At 40.7% G+C, this 22138-nt stretch overlaps 1 protein-coding gene across 2 annotated transcripts; it reads right to left on the bottom strand.

Moving 5' to 3' along the window:
• Positions 1-92: 92 nt before the first annotated feature.
• letm2 (leucine zipper-EF-hand containing transmembrane protein 2) lies at positions 93-20246 on the bottom strand. Of its 2 annotated transcripts, XM_061767611.1 has the most exons (12): positions 19955-20246; positions 19336-19397; positions 15663-16188; positions 12051-12194; positions 11024-11167; positions 10630-10833; positions 8726-8845; positions 8344-8463; positions 6087-6179; positions 4230-4298; positions 2050-2140; positions 93-1950 (listed from the first exon to the last, which is right to left on the bottom strand). In XM_061767611.1, exons 2-11 carry the CDS (start codon positions 19380-19382, stop codon positions 2084-2086), a joined length of 1524 nt encoding a protein of 507 aa, XP_061623595.1. In that variant the 5' UTR covers positions 19383-19397; positions 19955-20246; the 3' UTR covers positions 93-1950; positions 2050-2083. The 2 variants fall into 2 exon arrangements, with proteins under 2 accessions (XP_061623595.1, XP_061623594.1); XM_061767610.1 differs by having other exon boundaries at positions 93-2140.
• Between the last annotated feature and the right edge of the window lie 1892 nt (positions 20247-22138).

The following is a 22138-nucleotide window of genomic DNA, read 5'->3' as shown; positions in this document are numbered from 1 at the left end:
GGTACTGCGATGCATTGTAATTGTTGTTTAAAAGTGACTCTAATGTGCAATGGAGAAGAACAACCCTGAAAATAGGACACAGCGAAACCATCTGCTACTGTTGTAGTTCATTTTTTTTCTCATCCACGAGCAAGAAGAAAAAAACAATGTTGTTTATCCTGCTAAATAGCTGCAACATAGTTACAGTAGTGTACAAATTGAGTCCCAGTGGACAAATGGTTTAATCTAGCAGTACATAGTACTAACAATTTTAAATCAGGAAAGCGAACAACAGCAAGAGCATCACATCAACTTGACAAATCTCTCTTAGCTCAAACAAATCAAACTTATTTTTGAAAAAGTCCACATCTACTCAGAATGACAGAACAAATATGCATTTTTTTTAACATATATTCTCTCAAGTTTTTTTGTTTTTTTTTCATAAAGGATGGATCCAAGGGTAAAGGAATGAAGCAGGAATGGGGAACATTTAAAAATAAAAATCAGGACCCATTTATAAATAGATTTTACAATTTTCACTACCCAGAGGGCCATACTAAATTTATGAAAAGATGTGAGGCAAAAATTGAGTGTTTATTATTACAGTATATAGGAATTTGAGTTAAATGTTTTGGAGCTTTTTCTTTTTCTAACAGTTCCTCAGAGGTTTTATGACACAACAATTTAACAAAGTGTTTATCATTACAGTATATAGGAATTTTGAGTTAAATGTTTTGGAGCTTTTTCTAACAGTTCCTCAGAGGTTTTATTGGTTTTGACAATTGCACAGCAGACCGAATCAAATGCACAAGGCACAGGTTTCCCACCCCTGCTTTAAAGAGGAAAGGTACAAAACAGCACTCTGAATGAATACAGTTACTGAGACAATAATGAAACCCAAGAAAACAACCGCCCTTTAACCTTACAGGAACATTTGTAAAACCCCAAAAATATAATTTCATGTATGGCATCCACTGCTGGCAGGTGCCCATGGATAGATAATGTAAATGTTTCTTGTGGTGGGAATCAACTTGGCCAACAATGAAACAGATCAGGGTGACTAAATCACTCAAAACGGTATTATATATACAGTACACCAATGTGGTAAACTTTGCATAACATGAAGAGTCTTATATTTATGAGAGGACAATGTCAGCCAGGTGGTGGATCAGTCATAAGGTTACACTTGTCCACCTTTTCAAAGCACATAAAAAATAATGCCTATTAGTTGGTAGCTTTAAGATCTCTCATAAATAAAATTTCTTTCTGGATAACATCAAGTATATTGTCTTCAGCTTCATGAAAGCCAAGCTTCACAGTGTTAAAACAATACAAACACTGCAGTATAGTCAAATAAAATAAGGCAGATAACACTGCCTCAGTCTTGTCTGCATGAAAGGAGTGAACTCTCTCTCTGAACACACCAGTCTTCTTTTGATAACTACAGCACCATGTGCCATGGAACCCGTTCCAGTCAACTGATGGAGCCTACAGGTTGGTTTACACATGGTCTACATGGTCCAGTTTGCGGTGAAAAGGATGGTGGACGGGTAAGTATTTCTGTCTCTCATATGTTAAACAGGGGCAACTGGCAGGCAAAGAAATTGGTAATAATAGGAGCTTCGATCATTTCATGAGTTTGCATAGCAAACTGTACAAAGCTGCTGCTGCGATAATGTAAGACATAACAATATACACATTTACAAATTTACAGGAGCAGGAATCCATGTGGAACAAAAGGGAGTCACCGTTGTGGCAGTGGCCAAGCTGCATCACGAGAGGTTTGGATAGTGTTTCCAGGACAAATTGGATCAAACTGAATTATACCATCAAGCCATGTGAACATTTCAAGCCATTAATGCAGAGTTTTGGGGAAGAGACCATTATGGAGTGCACAAGTGTGGAATCCACAGCACCATCACGTCATCTACAATTGTTACCATCTCCGGCGAATCTCTGCTTAAGTAGGAACTAGAGAGATGTAAACAAATTGATACCTTGTCAATTGAGCGCATCGTCCTTTATTGAGCGCAGAGTCCTTGTTAATGGCTCTGGGCTGCCTAAATTCACCTCTCCTTTTGAGTCCTGACACGCGTACTCCTCTTTACACACCATTGGCACTCATCTTGCTCTTCTGGGACACTTCAGTTGCTGCTTTTGCCTGACGGAGAAACAACAACAAAAAGCTTAGCTACTCTATAGAGTAATATGATGCTCACATGTATTGACGATCTGTGAAATAGTTCAGTTGACTTAACCTGCTTTTAATATAAACAGAGTTCTATAGTAGCCCATTTAAAAAAAGTAAACATAATTAATACATAAGAAATAGTTAAGATAGGAAGAGACAGACAGAGAACATGACAATAGCCTCTAAAAAAAACTTTTTTGCCCTTTTTTCTGCTGTTGCTTTTCTGGATGCAGTGGTGCCTTGAGATACGAGTGACTCGACTTACAAGTTTTTTAAGATGCAACCCGTTATTCGGTCAATATTTTTGCTTTGACTTGCAAGCAAAAATTTGAGATACATGCGCTAAATGGTGGCAGCGAACTCAACTCACTTCACAACAAGTAGCATTTTGGCAGAGTGAACAATGTTTTGTTTTGTTTAAAAAAAAAAGAAAAGAAAAAAGAGGCTTCCTGCTGTTTCTTCCCACTCCCAGTTGAAGTGTACAGTCAAACTAAACATACTGTAAAACAGTGAGAATTACACGTTGTGTATTTAAAACAGCCACACACCTTTGCCTTTCACTAGTTTAATGATAACAACCAATGCAAAATGCTATAGACTTGCTAATGAATAGCATTGATAGTCGTGGTGTACCTATATCCGTTCAAGCAATGTTTATTTTAACAAGTGCAACATACGCAGGCAGACAATAAATACATATCTATCCTCTCCAAAAACGACTAAAATAACAGTAGCTTACTGAGGACCGTCTCCATGTGTCTGTCTGTATTATACTGGCCCGATGTGGCCAAGGCACACACGAATGAATGGCATTTCAATTTGTTTCAGCAGGGAAAGATGATCATGAAACAAATTAAACTCAAGGCACCACTGCAACTGGAACTAACAAGGAATAAGGGCTAAGGCGACCAAGCAAATATCCATTGTTGGAGAAAGTATCAAAGTGTAACAGTGGCAGGATGACAACAGTGTACGAGAGTATTCCGTGAAACCGGAACAGGGCGTGTGACCCTCTTGTCCTGTCACCAGCCAATATGAACTCTAGTGCACAAACACTGAGCGCTGTTTCAACATTTTTTGTAACCTCAATTAGTGGGATAGTAAAAAAAAAAACATTAGGAACAACTCGTATTATGATGTAGTATAGTTGTAAATGACTGCAATCTAAAACCATAATAATCAACAGTAAAATAGATTTTAAAATGTTTTAAATACCTAAATGAATACCTCTTACTTTTGACAGTAACAATCAAAACCAAACATTATCTTTGTAAAGACAGAATATTAGATACAGCTCTTGTATTAGATAATTATTATATACAAGTGGTCATAATGTTGTGGCTGGTCAGTGGATATAAATGGAATGGAAAAATTGGGTTTAATAAATTGAAATTTAAATGACCAATACATAATCAACAACCACTTTCCCAAAATAAAGAGAGAAGACAAGTTGATGGACAAATGGATTAAGTGCTTAACTCAATCAATTATCTACAGCAGCTATAATGGTGTTTTGATTGCATTAGGAAGACCTAGAGACTGTGGAGTAAAAGTAACTTAAACTTTACACTGCATATGGGTGATAGCAACAGCTCTATAAATAGCTGCTATTTAAGAGATCTCACACTGACCAAAGTATCTATTGAACTATTACGTGTGCTTTTGCTAGACCAGAAGACTTTGAATGTTCTGTCTCTCAACAACCACAGAATCTTTGTTTGTTTGTTTTATTTTTAATATAGAGCAAAGTCTACGTGTGGTCTAAAGTAAGAGAATAGCATGTTATGTGAGAAAGACCAAAGCCAAGAAGGATTAATTGGATGAGAATCCCTAGTCTGGTAATCCATGTTTTACTGGTTTCTTTTCCATCGTGGTAGTGCCAATACAAACTTCACTGTAATTGCTGTTATAGCATAAGACATTGAATAATAAAATGCTGAGAGTCTTGAATCTCGACAGAATAGTAAGCAAGTTGACATCTCATTGCTCTCAAGTGTTCTGAAATTCGCTGCCACCTTCCCAACAAATCTTTTTTTTAATTGTTTTTTTTTCCGCTCACCTGGAGAACTTCAGCAGCAGTCAGAGGTTTGTCTGCCAAGACAAGAGCCTTGTTCCTCATCTCTTCTCCCTGCAACACAAAGATGATACATGAATAAGACCAAGTGGTGACACTCTTGAATAAGGGTTATTAATACATTTATACACTTCATAAATTGGAATAATAATAGATTTAATAAATTGCTGTAGTTAAAAATGGCAAAACTGAACTAAAACTGCCTGCATTTTTCCAGCTATGGAAAGTAGCGAATTATTCAAACAGGATATATCTTCTTGAACCTTACAGTATGGCTCCCTCTTTACAGACAACTACCGTATTTTCACGACCATAAGGCGTACATAAAAGTCTTAAATTTTCTCCAAAATGGACGGGGCGCCTTATAATGCGGCGCGGCTTATGTGTGCACCGAGTTCCAACATCTATAAATGTTGTTGTGTGCTGAGCGCACCGCTTGACTTTTTGTATTTTTTATTATAATTTTTTGTTTATAGCATTTTCTGCCGACACGGTGCTTACACAGAGGAAAAGCGGACGTGGCTGAGGACAGGGGAGGGTGCGTGAAGGAGGACGCTAAAGCCACAGCCCCGCACCGGGGTGTTTTTTTTTTTTTATACACTTAACTGACTGGGAGCATTTCCGGGGTGTGCATTGTGCAAAACAACATTGGTTTGTTTGGCTAAGGACCCCCAAAAATGTCCCCTACAAAGAGACGCTTACGAAGCACAGTTTAAACTGCAAGCTATCAGTTACGCGGAGGAACATGGGAATCGAGCATCCGCGAGAGAATTCAAGATCAACGAATCCATAGTACGCAAGTGGAGGAAGCGGGAAAAACGAGCTTCGCCAAGTCAAGAAGACGAACCTGAGTTTCCGCGGAAAAAAAATAAAAACAAAACGTGGAAACAAGGCCCGCATTGGAAGACCAACTCGAGCAATTGATTAATGAGCAAAGAACAGCCGGGAGAAGCATCTCTACAGTCACCATTCGACAGAGTGCAATAACTCGGAGCTTGCCATCATTCCGGGAAGCTTGACAAACCGCTGGACATCCGTGTAAACAGGGAGCGTAAAGTGAAGTGAGCGGCGTGGGAGCCATGGATGACAGATGGCGAACACAGCTTTACTAAGACTAGGAGGCAAGTTACGCCACAATTTGTGAATGGATTGTGGATGCTTGTTCGAGCTTTCGCACGGCATCGAGACTGACTCGAACCTGCCGTGTTTGATTGAGAACTTGCCCAGCTGTTCATTTCAGATACAGAACATGAGGACTTTGACGGATTTGTGGATGAGGATTGATCAAAAAATAACGTGAGTACATTGTTAAATACCTCAATAAAGTACAACCAAACTCAGTTTTGCTCCCGCTGCCTTTTTAAAAACATTGTTTTAGCGTGCATGCATGCTACCGTGTTTTACCATGCGTACGCCCAATAATACGGTGCGCCTTATGTATGTGTTAAATACAGAAATAGAACCCGTAACTGAGACTCCGCCTTTTAATACGGTGCACCCTATGGTCGTGAAAATACGGTAGATCTCAGGAACCCCCAGCCCCCACAAAAAAAAAAAAAAAAGCATGTTTTGGAGCCATTAACATTGTATCGTCAAAGACAGCAAGCCATTGTCAACACTTTATATTGGTCTATAATCTGTAAAAATAACAGAGACATGTGGGGACTGACCAATAATATAGATTAAAAAATATGAAACTGACCAACTTCGGACATTGCAAGTTTGGCTTGATGCCAGCATCAGCTCTCATTAGAGGGTGGCGTGTAATAGTGGTAACAATGCTTAAAAAATTGACTCCATTTAGTGTTTGGATATGGTGTTGTGTTTTAGGAAGGTACAGACCGGCCTGTCTTTGATGACGAGTGCAGGATCCGACAGAATCTCAGAGCTCACTGAGGTCCCGTTTGCTTTATTATTCTCCACTGGAGTGGTTTTCTGTGAAAATAACACCCATTAACTTCATCAGGGGCACTTTCATCTAGTTGGTATGCATCTTACAAAAAAACAACCCGGTGTTACAACGACTTAACGTCGCATGCTGTACCACTCTTCTAATCTGTGTGTTCAAGCGAATAATTAAAGCTGACCGCACACTCAGCTACGCAGCTGAACTAATTCAAACTAACAAATTACAGTCAGCAACGGACCCTCACCAATCTTTTGACGTTCCAGAGTTCGCTGCAACAAAAAACACGACCCCTTGCTGTTCTTATTGGGAAACAATGTATTGAAGCTCAATCGACATGAATATAGTTTATTGACCCACAAATAACATGGTGCGATTGTCAAGGAAAAAGCGATTGCCATGGCCGCTGAGAATGCATACATACGATTTCATGACGACATAGGAGCATTTTTAAAGTGAACTCCGATTGCAATGACTTGAATAACATAACAATAAGATACAACTTTCAATAATAATTTCTAGATTTATATATTTTTACAAATCGTAATTTCAACATTGACCGCCATTGTTTTTTCGTCGCAGTGCATTCTGGGTAGTGATGTCAAATGGGGATGTGCCTGATGCCCAAAGTTTTTTGCAGTAGCCACAGTAGCAGTCCCTAGCAGCGATGAACGCTGTTCGGCCATTTCAGTTTGAGCCAGACTGTGATCAGGGAAATGAGGAGAGAGAGGAAGAAACGAGAAATGAGGATGAAGATGACACGTGTGAAGAAACTCGAGTTGGTAATTTTCAGTGGTGTATTTGTAGCTACTGCTTGTCAATGCCGACTGACTTAACTTATAGGAATAATATACCACTGTATTTCAGTAGTAGAGGTCAGTGGTTGTAAAATTAAATGTATTTGTCATTTCAATCTGAGTTTACTTTCAATCTTGATCACGCATCCTTTGAAAATTTCTCCAGGATGCATGTGGAGATAGTTGAGAAGCTGCTAGAGATGATTTCCCCAGTCATTGACCGCATGAACACCAGTCAACTTCCAGTGACAGAAAGACTCTCCATGACACTTTGCATTTTAGCCACAGGTACATGTGAAATTATATAGTTAAGTATTTTTTTCAACCACTATACACTACTCACAAATTTTGGATAAAATTTCAGGATGAACATAAATGCTTTATAACATTTACAAGTGAACTTAATTTGACCTCTAAACCTTTGAAGGAACATGTCCAACTGCTCCATGTTTTGGTACTTTTTGCACAAGTTCTCTGACAAGGAGGTGAATGAATCGAGGGTTTAAATAGGATGTTCTCAGAGGGAAGTGGCCACTGAACACACAAGTGTCATCAGCAGAGTGCAACAGGGAAACACAGACTGGAAGAGTCACGGCATAAAAGTGGATGTTCTTGGAAATTTTCAGGGATCAAACACCTGTTGTCCAAAAAGTACTGAAACATTGAACAGTTTGGAGTTGTGCAATTAACGTTGAGAGAATGTCAAATTAAGTTCACTTGTAAAGATTATAGTGCATTTTAGGTTCATCCATCCATTTCCTGTACCGCTTTATCCTCACAAGGGTCGCGGGTGTGCTGTAGCCTATCCCAGCTGACTCGGGCGAGAGGCGGGGTACACCCTGAACTGGTCGCCAGTCAATCGCAGGGCACATATAAACAAATAACCATTTGCGCACACATTCACACCTAAGGGCAATTTAGAGTCTTCAATCAACCTATCATGCATGTTTTTGGGATGTGGGAGGAAACCGGAGTGCCCGGAAAAAACTCACGCAGGCGCGGGGAGAACATGCAAACTCCACACAGGCGGGACCAGGATTTGAACCCCGGTCCTCAGAACTGTGAGGCAGATGTGCTAACCAGTCGTACACCGTGCCGCCCATTTTAGGTTAATCTAAAGTATATTCATTGACAGGATAGATCTCATCATCATGTGATATAGTCTGGCATTTTGATTGGCTATGCAGTGGCATCTCTTCATAGAATCCCAAACACAGCGCTACGCCATCCACTTGCTATTCGATATTTGGAATTTTAGCCAAACGAGTTGCAGATTATCAGTTAACTAATTGAAAACAGAACCACACATACTGCTTGACGCGACTGATTATAGTTTATTTATGTTCGGTACCGTTGCTGGGTATGTGGCTGGCTTAACACCGTAAGTAGTTCGAACCTCAAGTTTGGGTACAGGTGGGATGACTGGGGCTTTGGGTTTGAGGTCAGTCAGGTACATGGCTCTGGAGAGCAGCAGCAGCGATGGAGGAACATTCTCATTCAGGTGTAGGTCCAGCCACTGAGAAGTATTAAGCATCTGGTTAGTTTAACCCATTCGGCATCTACAAATACAGTGGAACCTCAACTTTTAAAAGGCTTTAAAATCTGAAGTTTGACTAAAATCTGAAGTTTGACCAATATTTTCAGGAACAATAAGCCTTTTTCATTGTTTTAATTACACGTTTAAAAAGGAGGACATAAAAGAATATCCAAAGAAACACAGCAGAAAGATTCTGGTGGTGTCCAAGTACTTTAATTTGAATCAGTTTCTGCTTGCTTACCTGCTGCAGTTGCAGACGGAGCTGATCTGTGGTAAGGCCGAGAGATCTCATTCCCCGGCTACGACAAGCTCCTTGCAGCTCTGAAACACTCATTGCGGCCACACCCTCTGCTGCAATCATCTGCACACAAAAAAAAAACATTTCAGGAATCAGGAATAGGAGAGCAACGTGCACAATACCGGAAGCGCAATTAACTCTTTTGAATAGCCGTCATGATAACAATTTTTTAAAGACAATATATTGTCCCAAAAACTATCACAATAAACGATATTGCTTTTTTTAATGCCTCTGAAATCATGAAAAATAAGGCCCGTCCTTATTATTTTTTAACATTTAATTTTTTTTCGTTTTTAAATCAGTATTGTTGTTATTATTACTGTTGTTGTTATAACTTCCTTTCTTGCTTCTCTATTAAATTTTTCTTCTTTACTCTGTGATATGGATCTCCCTGGGTCTGAAATAAAGAATAAAGAGCTGCAAGACCAGTCTGGTTTACATGGAGCCTTCTATTCCATTTACCTGTATAATCGGCTTTAGAAGCCCAACCCAAATGAAAATGGTCCATATAAATACCTCAATCGGAATAAGTAGGCCAAATCCAAATGGAATTTCAGTCGGTTTCACACGGGTGCTTTTGCTAAACCGATCAGAAGTAAACCATTCATGCCGTCATTTGGAATAGAGCTGGAAAAAGCTCATCTGCGCAGGCTTCGTCTCGATGTAAATGCGCAATGAAGTCATCGTTTATGCACGGCGTAAATATGGCGGCCCCCGACGAAGCTCGTATGTGAGGAAGATCTTGTTTTTAATTACTTAAGTTGTTTTTATCAAGTGTTGTCCTAACTAAATATATAAAAACAAACCACACTACTGTGCTGAATAGACGACGGACCTCCATCTTGATAAATGACGTGACGTTCACGATGAAGTGCGCATGTCACACGGCTGTTGCGATTAAATGTAATGCACATCATGTATACACCCGATCGGAATAGATCCCCTCACATGTAAACAGTTGACCAGAGATCTTCAATCGGAATGATTTCAATAGGAATTACAAAAAAGTCTCAATGTAAACTTGGCTACTGTGGGGTTTGTACGTTGAAGACGAGGCCTTCACCTGTCAATCAAATATACGCCGGCGTTCGCTGTAGTCAACTATTGGCTGAATAACGTGTGCCACTGAGGTTATGTCTAATACACAGTTAACGTCCCGAGTGTGTTAATTGGGGAGTAACACACACAACAACTCGGAGTAAACCGCTGATGTTTTAAACGACATCGCTGCGGTGGAGCGAGGTGTTTAGCTCCATAACTTGTTAGCTCGCAGGCTAGTCTTTAGCTTGCAAACACAACAACCAGCTACCTTTCCCTTAAAAGTGTTTCTGTTTTCTGATCAGTACACATGGATAGAACATGGAGCAAGGATGTGGAGTATTGGAAGGAGCCAACACCGGCAACAGGGTACCGATCCACCAGCGTTCCATGAGCCCACGAGCGGCTAATGACACTAAACTCGCTCACTGTGTGATCCGCACGCCGGCTCACCACAACAATGACAATTTATCGAGTCAGAAAAAACTATCGTGCCCATTTTATTTATTGACCGATAAGTCGATATTGATATTACCGTTACAGGCCTACTTTTGAATATTACAACACACCGTTGAACATGTTTAACTGTATATATTGTTGTGGGTCGGCATATAACAGAGCAATCGACTGCACGGATGTGAAGTGTAGCGCAAGGCTTCACATTCACAGAGTGGTAATGAGTTGACACTCAAGTCTTATACCGGAAATTGACTGCTCCAATGAGTCCACCTGAAGCAAAAAGACATTCATCAGAGAGTGGCATGTTGGGAAATAGCTATTATGTAAAGGCCCGTCATTCAACTTCTCACCTCATCGTCTGACTTGATGGTCCTGAGTTGCAACATCAGTTGAAATCGCAACAAGTTGTTGGTGCCGATGGGCTGCAGCTCCAGCAGTTTACACAGGGCCACCAGCTGGGGACGCTCCAGATGCTCCAACGTCAGTTCGTCCTCAAACAGCTTAGAAAAGCGGACAATGTCCTTGGTGGTGGGTTGCTCGCCGGTTCCCCGAACCTGAAGAGTACACATATACATTCATGTGAAATGAGATGGGCATATTCAGACCTGATGGTTGACAATTGGTCCGTAGATGTAAAACAAATCTGTAGTTCAATTTAGTTTTTTGGTAGTAGTATAACAATCAATGCAAAAACAACAAATGGCTTCACAAACAAAACAAAGTCTCATCTTCTCTATCACGAACCTGCTGAACATATGTGGAGAAGCGTTGAGTCTCATCCTCGCTCTGAGCTGTAGCCTTGTTCCTTCGAGCCATCTCAGCAATGGTCTCTTGGAGAAACTTGGCAAGTTCCAGCTTCGCAGCAAGGCCCTTCTTTTGCTTCTCCTCCTGCACAAAGGAGAGGGTGGCAATATTAATCATTGATTTCTTTGTTCACATGGTGGCCCCATGACCAATTAATCGCAGCATGCATCATCCCCTTCAAGAGATCTTCCGCCCTAACCCCCAGGAAGATGGTGCCATTTTACAAATGATATTTGACACGATCATGTGTCATTACCACAACACACGCCACCTACAGAGCAGAGAAGGCATCTGTAAAGATAGAAAATGATGGTGGAGCTTAAAGAGAAAGTGCTGCTGTATGCAGAGCACAGCATTCTGGAAGCTCGACATTGAATTCAAAAGAATTGGAAAATAAAAAATAATCTGATGTCCGCTGACAAGAAAAGAGTCTGAGTCGGTAAATTATCTAGGAATTACTGTGGATTCATTGCAAGCAGTTCATTATAGTAGTTAAATTTAAAAACGGAAACTCATTATCTGGATTCATTACACAAAGACTGAAATTTTTATGCTAAGGAAAATCCAAATTCACCACCTGAAAAAGAGTACATAACAGTCAAAATTATTTTTGATATAGAAATTAGGTAGGAATTTGTCTTCTGAAAGGTATTTTCCTATGAGCAAGGGGTCAAAACAGGCCGTGTCCTCGGGGGTCAGCTGCCTCCGAAAGGGCAGCTGCATATCTGAGTCACTGATGTGGGCTAAATTATAAACATCAGGGTGCTGCTACTACCAGGAGATTGAAAGTACTTGATGTGCTACGGCTTCCAAAGAAAACTGCTTTGATAAGACCAGTCAGCTGGCTGTGAGGCCAGACATACTTGCACCAAGAGCCATATTTGAAGTTACATAACTGTGAACTGGCCGTTAGGGCCACGTGTGTACGTGTGTGCCTGAGTGTGAGTGTGTGTACATGTCCACATGCCTTTTTGGACTCCGTCTCGAAGGTGGAAGGCAACATGTCTGGGAAGAGCTTGAGGAAGACGGGAAGGAGGAATTCCATGAAGGGGACAATGATGAACACCATGAAGGGTACCAGACGGAAGAGGTCGGCGCACGTCCTCATGAGCTGTGAACAGAAAAACAACACACAATCGTACTTTTTTCTTTCAGCGGCCACATCCTAAAGTACGTCAGCACCCAAGTTCCGTTAAGTGCCACAGACAAAATATACCGGTAGTTAAAGCATAACACGGATACAGATTGAGTCCACGTGCTTACATACATGTGCCGCTTACATGATACAGGCAGTTCACCTAATGTCTGTGCTTGGGTGAGAAATTTAGTGCTCAACATAAAAAGGATATAAAAGTCTACACACCCCTTTTCAAATGCCAGCTTTTTGTGGTGTAATAAAATGAGAGCAAGATAAAAAAAAAAATTTTTTTTTTTTAAATCCACCTTTAATGTGACCTATAACCTACACATTTCAATAAAAAAAAAAAAAACTAAAATCTTTCAAGGGGAAAAATACTAATAATAATAAAATAGAAAAAGCATAGCAGGCTTTTATGACAGCACTCAAGTCTATTTGGAAAGGAGTTGTTTTCGGTCATTGTCAGGCTGAAAGAAAGTTCCTCTTCATCTTCAGCTTCAGCTTTCTAGCTGAAACCAAACACAGACAGGTATTTGGAAATGTTTAAAATTACCTCCACCTTGACTTAGGTCCCAAGTGCATTTGAAGAAAATCGGCCCCAAAGCCTGTAGCTGCCACGGTACCACAATGCTTCACTGTACAGTTTCGTGAAAAAGTATTTGCTCCGTTCGCCAATGGGTTTTTTTTTTTTTGGTATAGTTTCCCCACTTTGTTTCAGGTCATCAAACAAGTGTAACTATCAGACAAAGATATCAAATTAAATGCAGTTTTTAAATGGTGACTTTATTTATTAAGGGAAACAAATATTCAATGCTAACTGGCCCTTCTTCTTCTTCTTTTCCTTTCAGCTTGTCCCGTTAGGGGTCGCCATAGCGCGTCATCCTTTTCCATTTAAGCCTATCTCCTACATCCTCCTCTCGAACACCAACTGCCATCATGTCTTCCCTCACGACATCCATCAACCTTCTCTTTGGTCTTCCTCTAGCTCTCTTGCCTGGCAGCTCCATTCTCATCATACTTCTACCAATATATTCACTATTTCTCCTCTGGACGTGTCCAAACCATCGAAGTCTGCTCTCTCTAACTTTGTCTCCAAAACATCGAACCTTGGCTGTCCCTCTGATGAGCTAATTTCTAATTTTATCCAACCTGGTCACTCCGAGAGCAAACCTCAACATCTTCATTTCTGCCACCTCCAGCTCTTCAGTGCCACTGTCTCTAATCCGTACATCATGGCTGGCCTCACTACAGTTTTATAAACTTTGCCCTTCATCCTAGCAGAGACTCTTCTGTCACCTAACAACTAACTAACTTGCCCTGTGTTAAATAAATCAATAAATAAATAAATAAATAAATGGGAATTGCCACCTTATTAAATCATGAATTAACTGTGACTAATCAAATTTTTTGGATCATTGAGCTGATTTTCTCTGATCACACCCAAGCCTGATGACCTCCAGACCTGATCAGTCAAGGAATCACTTAAAGAGAACCTTCCATCCATCCATTTTCTGTACCGCTTCATCCTCACAAGGGTCGCGGGCATGCTTGAAGCCTATCCAACCAAGCCTGTCTGACAAAATGAAGTCAGCCAAAAAATCTCAAAAAGCTGCCAAATAATAAATAAAAATGCAAAAGAAGAAAAATACAAAGAAATTCAAAAAGAAATACAAATAAATACATAGAAATTTGAAAAGAGACCAAGATAAAGTAACTGATTTATCAGTCTGGAAAGGGTTACAAAAACCAGGCATTTGAACAGCGTTGTGTAGACTTAATATCCACTGTAAACTTTACGCCGATCTGATTAGCATTTCATGCTGATCGGCTCTCATGTCATACTTCGCCGATCCGATCAATGATGTAATACATCAGCTCCGCACAAGACATTTAACTGCGCGTCGCCGTTGCTTATGAATCCAAAAGCTAGTTTATTTTTAGCGTTGTCAAGTGTCTTGTGGCGCAGTACTGTAACTATCTGACGGCCAATAAAGTTTTTTGAAGAATGTACACAAGGAGGAGCATGCCGCGTTCAAGCAACGCAGCGTGGGGGGGGGAGCCAGTCGGAGGCAAACTCTGGACAACACCCATCCATATAGCCGGGACAGTGAGAAAGTTAGAGTAAGCATGTCATTAAGAAGCCAATCGGAGGCAAACTCTGGACAACACCCGTCCATATAGCCGGAACAGTGAGAAAGTTAGAGTAAGCATGTCATTAACAGTATTTATTAAAGTAATTTAATTGCAATGAAGTAATTTAATTACCGTAAGTTAGCACCCATTATTTCTGTCATGTTGTAATGTTGACCTAAATTTAGTGGCCAATCCTTGAATGCCCCCTTAGAGGTCATTGATGTTTTAACTTTTGTCTAAAATGCAAGACAATAATTTTGACTCTGGGATGGGCTACATCACGCCCGCGACCCTATGAGGATAAACAGTACAAAAAAATGGATGGATGGATGGATGGATGCAGTACTCAGTATACAGTACAAAAGTATACACAATAAATGAACAAGTCATAAAGTACACAAGTATATACAACAAATTAAATGGACACATTGCTCGGATTGGTGATTGGTTATCGTTTTTTTTAAACTTCCTGATCGGCCACAAAAATCCTGATCGTGTAAAGCCTAATCCACTGTATACATGGCATTGCATTTGTGACCCAGAAGACTGACTGAAATTTTTTCTTGGTGAGGGAGTTTGTTGTGGTGTGTTATTTTATTTTGTGAAGTAATGCAGAACATGTATACACGGGTTGCTCTCCGTAGTCAAGTCACATTTAGAGTAAATATTTTTATGAAAATTCTACACCATTAATATAAAACAGCCCAATGAAAAACAGTAAGTACTGCAGTAAGTGACCTTGCCTTCTTGTGCTGCATGATCATTCTTAATAACCATAACCATAACCCTCATGTCAGGTCCACCGTAAATGGAGGCATGTTATAAATATGCATTCAGACATAGATATATAAGCAAGACCTGCAGACAACAGATGCAGTTGCAAGCTCTTAAATGCTAGCAATTGTGACACCATTACAACAAACAACAAAACACAAATGCGATTTTACATAGAACAGGTCAGGAAAGCCTCACCACAGCATTACCTTGAGCACATGACGTGTATTCCTCATTCACGTATAAATGTTTGAAAACTGAGAATAATAGGGGAGAGCAACAGGGGGTAAAACTACTTTTCTAAAGCATACTCTGTTAAGACATGGAACCAACCTCCAGTAAAAGCAAACTCAGACATGCCGCTCTAACCTGAGGGAACCACATGACAAGACAATAGACTAAGGAAAATATTTCAACTAAGAGAGTGAGCAGGTCTTTCAATGTGAGCTATAACTGCTGATACTGTGGAACCTTCAAAACTGAATGCCCCACAAGTGGCACAGTTTGAATGCACCCATCAGAGAGCTGACTTACCCTTCTCCTTTCCCTGCGTGTGAGGATCTGTCCGTGCAGCAGACTCCACACCATCCTGCCTGCAACTGTGGTGTCGATGCCAAGTAACCGGAAGCCATTATAGTAATGCTTCAGCTCGTCGACAATCCTGAGATACAGAGCCTTCTTCACCACAGCCCTCTCCTGCGCTGTGGGCACAGTGGCAGCAGCGGGTGTCTGAGGGGGTGGCGGTGGCGTTTGTGGCTGGGCTACGGCAACCTCCGTGTCATTTTTCTCGCCCGATGCCGAATTCTGAGCAGGGGGTGAGGTTTCTTTCTCCTTTTTAATGTCTTGAAGCCAAACGACAGAACTGTGCAGAGAGCGGGTGAGGAGAACAGAGCTGTGACTGGAGGCCAGGTTGTGGTCTCGGTAACAGCGGAGGTGGCCATAGCGGGAGTGCCTGAGTGGGTTTGCCGACGAGGAGATGTTGCGTAGAGGTTCTATGTGGACGTAGGCTTTGGAAGACAGCGAGGAGCAGCTGTGCCGCTGGAATAAAAGACACGATCCCCTGTGAACGGCAAGAAGGAAAAATGGTCAGATATGACGCAAAGAGTGGAATCTCCAGTCATATAATTTGGAGTTCAACCAAAATGTGTATTACAAACGATCACACATTACAAGATGGAAAATTTCACGCGACTTCAACATGGTACATAAGCACAGAGTACTGATGTGTCAAGTGCAACTGGGTTCTGGGAAAAATGCCAAAATCTGCATGGTGTAGCTACTCAAATTTCATGTTGCATAATAATGGACATTGAAAGACTTTTCCACATTCTTTGACATTCATTGGATTCATTCTTTTGACACTCACATGAGCCAAAAAGTGGAATGTGCATTTACCGAGTCTTGGGCAAAGTGATGGGATTTGTAGACCAAACTATCTCATCATTTTAATCTGAATTGTTATGTAGTTAGGCAGCTTTATAGAAACCAAGTAACACGATTTGTAGACCAAACTATCTCATCATTTTAATCTGAATTGTTATGTAGTTAGGCAGCTTTATAGAAACCAAGTAACACATATGTAACATTTTCCTACATGTGTCTGTTATACTTTAATGATTACCTTGCACGAGTACCTTTCTAGTGTTCATGGTTTACTTGTACAGTTATTTCAAACAAATTATTTCATGAGAGGCCGCATGGTGGAAGACTGGTTAGCACATCTGCCTCACAGTTCTGAGGACTGGGGTTCAAATCCCTGCCCCGCCTGTGTGGAGTTTGCATTTTCTCCGGGTACTCCGGTTTCCTCCCACATCCCAAAAACATGCCTGGTAGTTTGATTGAAGACTCTAAATTGCCCGTAGGTGTGAATGTGAGTGTGAATGGTTGTTTGTTTATGTGTGCCCTGCGATTGGCTGGCGACCAGTTCAGGGTGTACCCCGCCTCTCGCCCGAGTCAGCTGGGATAGGCTACAGCACGCCCGCGACCCTTGTGAGGATAAAGCGGTACAGGAAATGGATGGATGAACCTAAAATGCACTATAATCTTTACAAGTGAACTTAATTTGAAGTTTTTTGAAGACAGACAGAGCCTGCTGGCATAGTGCTGGAGCCTATCCCAGCTGTCTTCGGGCGAGAGGCGGGGGTACACCCTGAACTGGTCGCCAGCCAATCGCAGGGCACATAAACAAACAACCATTCGCACTCACATTCACACTTACGGTCAATATAGAGTATTCAATTAACCTAGCATGCAAGTTTTTGGGAGGAAACCGGAGTACCCGGAGAAAACACACGCAGGCGTGCGGGGAGAACATGCAAACTCCACACAGGCAGGGCCAGGATTTGAACCCCAGTCCTCAGAACTGTGAGGCAGATGTGCTAACCAGTCATCCACCGTGCCGCCTTGCTCAATTATATTTACAATAAATAATGTATCTTTGCAGTAAAAAAAATCAGTCTACTGTTCAAATGCTTGCTTGCCTTGCAGTTTCTGTGTTTTAGGTTTACAGCGGGCAGGAATAGGTCACCACACACAGTAATAAAAATAGACTGCTCCAAAACTGAAAATACAGTATGTGTTGTGTTGTGTTTCTCTTGAACAAATGTTTTTTTTAACCAGTAATAGTAAAAATAGAAATGGAAGAAACTAGGCTAACTGTTAGCTTATCCTGTAACTACAATGCACTTTTTCTTGTCATTTTTATAGTGTTGAATGACAATGACCACGTTTCTACTTCATTGGCAGTTTCTGGTGTCACACTGTGTATATGTGCGCTGGCTTGACCTGAGTGCTATTTGCATTTCAATTAGCATCAGGACTAACCATTAACTGACTCAGTTTGACTCCCCTCCCCTGGTGAGCTGTCAGGGCCAACAATGCGTTCACTGCTGGCCTAAGCACTATCAGAAGAACTGACCTACATTTACAACCAAAATTCTATTATTTGTTACATGAAATTATATACATTTATTCCTAACGGTCTATTCACTTCATTTTCGTAGAATTTCTCTTGAATGCACTGCTTCCATCATGTGTATGTGGATGTTGAGATTTTTGGGCCATTCACATTTCAGCCTCCATGTGCTGCCATGTCAGTTTGCCCTGGGCCTTCCGAATCCCCAGTGCTGGTTGATGTAAGAAACTACATTAGCAATGGTACTGTTTCTTTAACCAATACTGTTTCTTTAACCAATCAAATTTTAAATTTACCTCACAGATCGAGCTAGGTAGCCCACAATAACGTCAGCCTTTTCCCATCCTCTGTTTGGTTGGTCAGTGCAAGCTAAGTTCAATTACCAAAATATGTGTAGCGAGTATTTCTGTTCAGTATGATGTATTTTATTTATATTTTGCATTTTTTTGTCATGGTAAATATTTCACAGAAACACAACCAGATAATAGTGGCAGAGTTGTGTGCTCTTATATTATATTTGTGTTTCATATTCATGGTTCCTATACTTTCAACGTGATAGTTTTTCATTTAACTTTTACTTAGCCAGAAAACCTCATTAGGATTAAAAATCTCTTTTACAAGCGTGTACTGGTCAGAAAAGGCAACAAACACGTAAAACGGGTTTGACAGGACAACCGAAAAACATTCAGACAAAATCCTAATACAACAATCAGCAATTTTTCTTAGCATCATCCAAACTCTTGAAAACCAAATTATATGAAGGATCAACAGCCAGATGTTTCGGCCTCCAAGTTGCTTACAAGTCCTTCAAAAGTGTTCAATAAGACCAGCTCCTTCAGTTTTCAGATATTCCATGATGAAGGAGCTAGATATGTAAATGAGTGTATCCCCAGCTGACTATGGTACAGTTTAAGCATGAGGGTCTGGGATTGAGTCCCATGACTGCTAGAATTTTTCCGGCAGATGTAGCAAACCCAAGATGGCTTCATAAATTAAAATGTTCCAATGTTGTATGTAGTCAGCAGGTCGACAAGTCTGACCATCCTACACGTGCATAAAGGACACAATGATGTGTGAGCGCTTTAACATTGGTGATGAAACGCAGGGCCCCATGATAAATTGTGTCCAGTGAACTCAAGCGCTTCATCAAACCATGCATATATAAAATATCACCATAGTGCAATACTGAAAGTGGCAGCAACTAGTATTATATACTGTATATATACTAGTAGCATTAAGGATTAAGTCCCCACTAAAGGCCCAAGGACAGAATACAATAATAAAAGGTCTTACCTGGATCTCGTAACAGCAGAGAGCACCTGATGGCTGAAAACTGCCATTGCACGGGTAGATCACTTTGGTGGCAATAATATGAGGAGAGAGCACATCCAGAGAGCAGATGTAATTACAACTCACTGTTATCTTATCGGACACCGCACAGGGCGGACTGTCAAGTGAGTTACTAGTTAGGCTAGAGCGAGCCGACATTACATTATAATAAACGTGAAAAGCATAACAATAACGACTGCCAGCCACTTGGCAAAATCCAGATTTTAAATCATCTTAAAAATGAGCATTTCGGTTACAACAAATGTATAGTCGCCAGTTTTACATACACGTGTCGTTTCAGGATAGTTGTCTTTGTTGAGTAAGTCTTTGATGCCCCGACGAGGAAAACTCGCAATATTTTGGTTATTTTCCACTCACGAATTGGAATATGGACTACATCGAATAGAGCTGTAAACGACATCGAAAAACGCATTTCTAGTACCCCGGACGTCTAACCTTAACGCACACAGTCTAAGTCCAGTTATTTTCGGCTGGCACTTGTAAGTATCAGTATATAGCCTTAGCCGGTTAGCTTGTTATCGTAGCTCGCTAAGCTAGCGAGTGAAATGGCGAGCCCACTAACCTCCAACGTCAATGACCGAACTATTACTGCTGAATGGGCGTTCAAAGGCTTCTTCGGTGCTATGCGAGGAATACGATCCATCCTCAACAAGCGGCCATTGTCAACAGGAACGACGACGACGTCAGAGGCCGTAGTGGTGATAAATCCATTGGAGGAGGCAGAATAATTAGGAGCGGCTTCGAGATGAGTCGTCGTGTTTGCTCTGCCAGTGTTCTTTTTGAGACCCCACCAAAGCAGCAGACCACAGGATAACCTGCTGCTCTGACAAAGATCCTACTGCGCATGCGCGGATGTGATGTGGCTCAAGTGACGACAGCCAGATCCTACTGCGCATGCGCGGATGTGACGCGAGCGCAAACCGAAGTCATTTGTGCATGACGCGCCGCGCTTGGTTTCAAAAGCCGACACTCTTTCTAAATCTGTGAAGGTGGATGTTGTGGTTGCCAATATTGAGCCAAGGCACATATTTTATATTAGAAAAATCTCACGACACACCACCAAAAGGAAATGTCACAGAAAGTATACACTGTATACTGAAATATGATGTGTAGTGGTGCTAGTGGAAGAATTTAATGATTCTTCCTGTCAATATACATCGCTGACATACATAGTTGAACAAAGATACATTATTTGTAGTAATGACACAGCTATTTTTGGACCAATAAAGCGAGATGGGATTCTATCCCACACCACATCTGATAATCTCTCTATGTAGGCACACTAATATGTGCTGCAGCACAGTGGTTGGGAATCACTGGATTATTATTATTATTCAATTATTTTTTAAGTATAAACGTTTCGTACAAAAGCCTAAGATATTCACATTATGAAAATGTCTACATACCACTGTTTAAATACCAGATTTTTTTATATAGAAAAAATTGACACCAAGATAAATGATTTGGGAAAAAATCCCAACATTATTGTGACCTATAACTTGTAGAACTCACTTTTTTTTTTTAAATCTTTTTGAGAGGGGAAGTCAAAATAAACAACTTAATACTGCAGTTGCACAAATATGTACACCCTCTTATAACTGGGATGTGGTTGTAATCAGAATTAAATCACATTCAAACTCATGTGAGTCAGCACACACCTGCCCCCATTTAAAGTACCTCTAATTAACCCCAAATACAGTGAAGTTATTCTAGCAGGCCTTTCCTGAAATTTGTTTTGCTTTCTAGCAGAAGCCTGAAGGTTTTGTGTTATCACTGACTGCCATTTCAAACTGGTCATAATTCTGTATACCTTCACTGAAGCCCCAGTTGCATCTGAAAATGACCTATAAGTATGATGCTGCCCCTATCCTTACCTTAGGTATGGTGTTCTTTTGCTGATGAGCAGTTTTGTTTGTGTCAAGCACACCTTTTGGAATTGTGCCCAAAACGTCCTGACTTGATGTCATCAGACATCGGACATTTTCCCACATACAGTATGTTTGAGAGATTTTGTTATGGTCCGATGTATACTGTATCTCTCAAAAGTGAATACAGGCCTCACATTTTTGTAAAAAAAATTATGTATCTTCAACACTAAAGAAATTACACTTTGCTAAAATGTAAAGTAGTCAGTGTAAAGCTTTTATATTACAATGTAAATTTACTGCCCCCTCAAAATAACTGAACACATAGCCATTAAGGCCCTGGCAACAAAAGTGAGAACACCCCCTCAGTGAAAATGTCCAAATTGGGGCAAATTAGCCATTTTAAATAAATCAAACCATTATGCTGTCAACACATCATTATTTGGAATCACTCAAAGGTATTAAATATTGTTTATGATAAACAGAAAATCTATTGCATATATAGACGTATTAAAAGATAAGAAAACCCAACACCTTTAAAAAATAATAATAATAATAATTAAATTAAACCTCCATCAAATGCAGCCCTGTACATACAGTCAGTCTGTTACTTGACAAATGTTAGAACAAAAGCAAGCAGACCCCTGGTCCAAAATAAGTTTGAAAAAAAAGTCTTACATGCTCGCTCATCTGTAAGGGCTTGGGAACCAGAGTATCACAGTTCAAGTTCCTATGCAGACAAAAAAAAAAAATGGCAACTAGTTGTTGGAGAGATGCTCATCTGCTTCCTGGCGACTGTTGAAGTGCCCTTGAGCAATGCAATGCCCCCAACCCCTAACCCACCCCCCCACCACCCCACCCCAACTCAGGAGGTGCAGCAC

This window comes from Phyllopteryx taeniolatus, chromosome 3 (genome assembly GCF_024500385.1).
Source record: "Phyllopteryx taeniolatus isolate TA_2022b chromosome 3, UOR_Ptae_1.2, whole genome shotgun sequence".
Classification (NCBI taxonomy): domain Eukaryota; kingdom Metazoa; phylum Chordata; class Actinopteri; order Syngnathiformes; family Syngnathidae; genus Phyllopteryx; species Phyllopteryx taeniolatus.
Note: the sequence above shows the minus strand (reverse complement) of the source record. Positions and strands in the feature narration are given on the sequence as shown.

Bases quoted from the DNA above. Each gene is read 5' to 3' on its own strand.
- letm2 (XM_061767610.1), bottom strand. From the start codon at position 19,382: ATGGCAGTTTTCAGCCATCAGGTGCTCTCTGCTGTTACGAGATCCAG. The intron at 12,195-15,662 runs GTAAGTCAGCTC...TTCTGTTCACAG, and splicing joins CACGCAGGGAAAGGAGAAGG to CTCATGAGGACGTGCGCCGA. The intron at 8,464-8,725 runs GTAAGCAAGCAG...AATACTTCTCAG, and splicing joins TCCGTCTGCAACTGCAGCAG to TGGCTGGACCTACACCTGAA.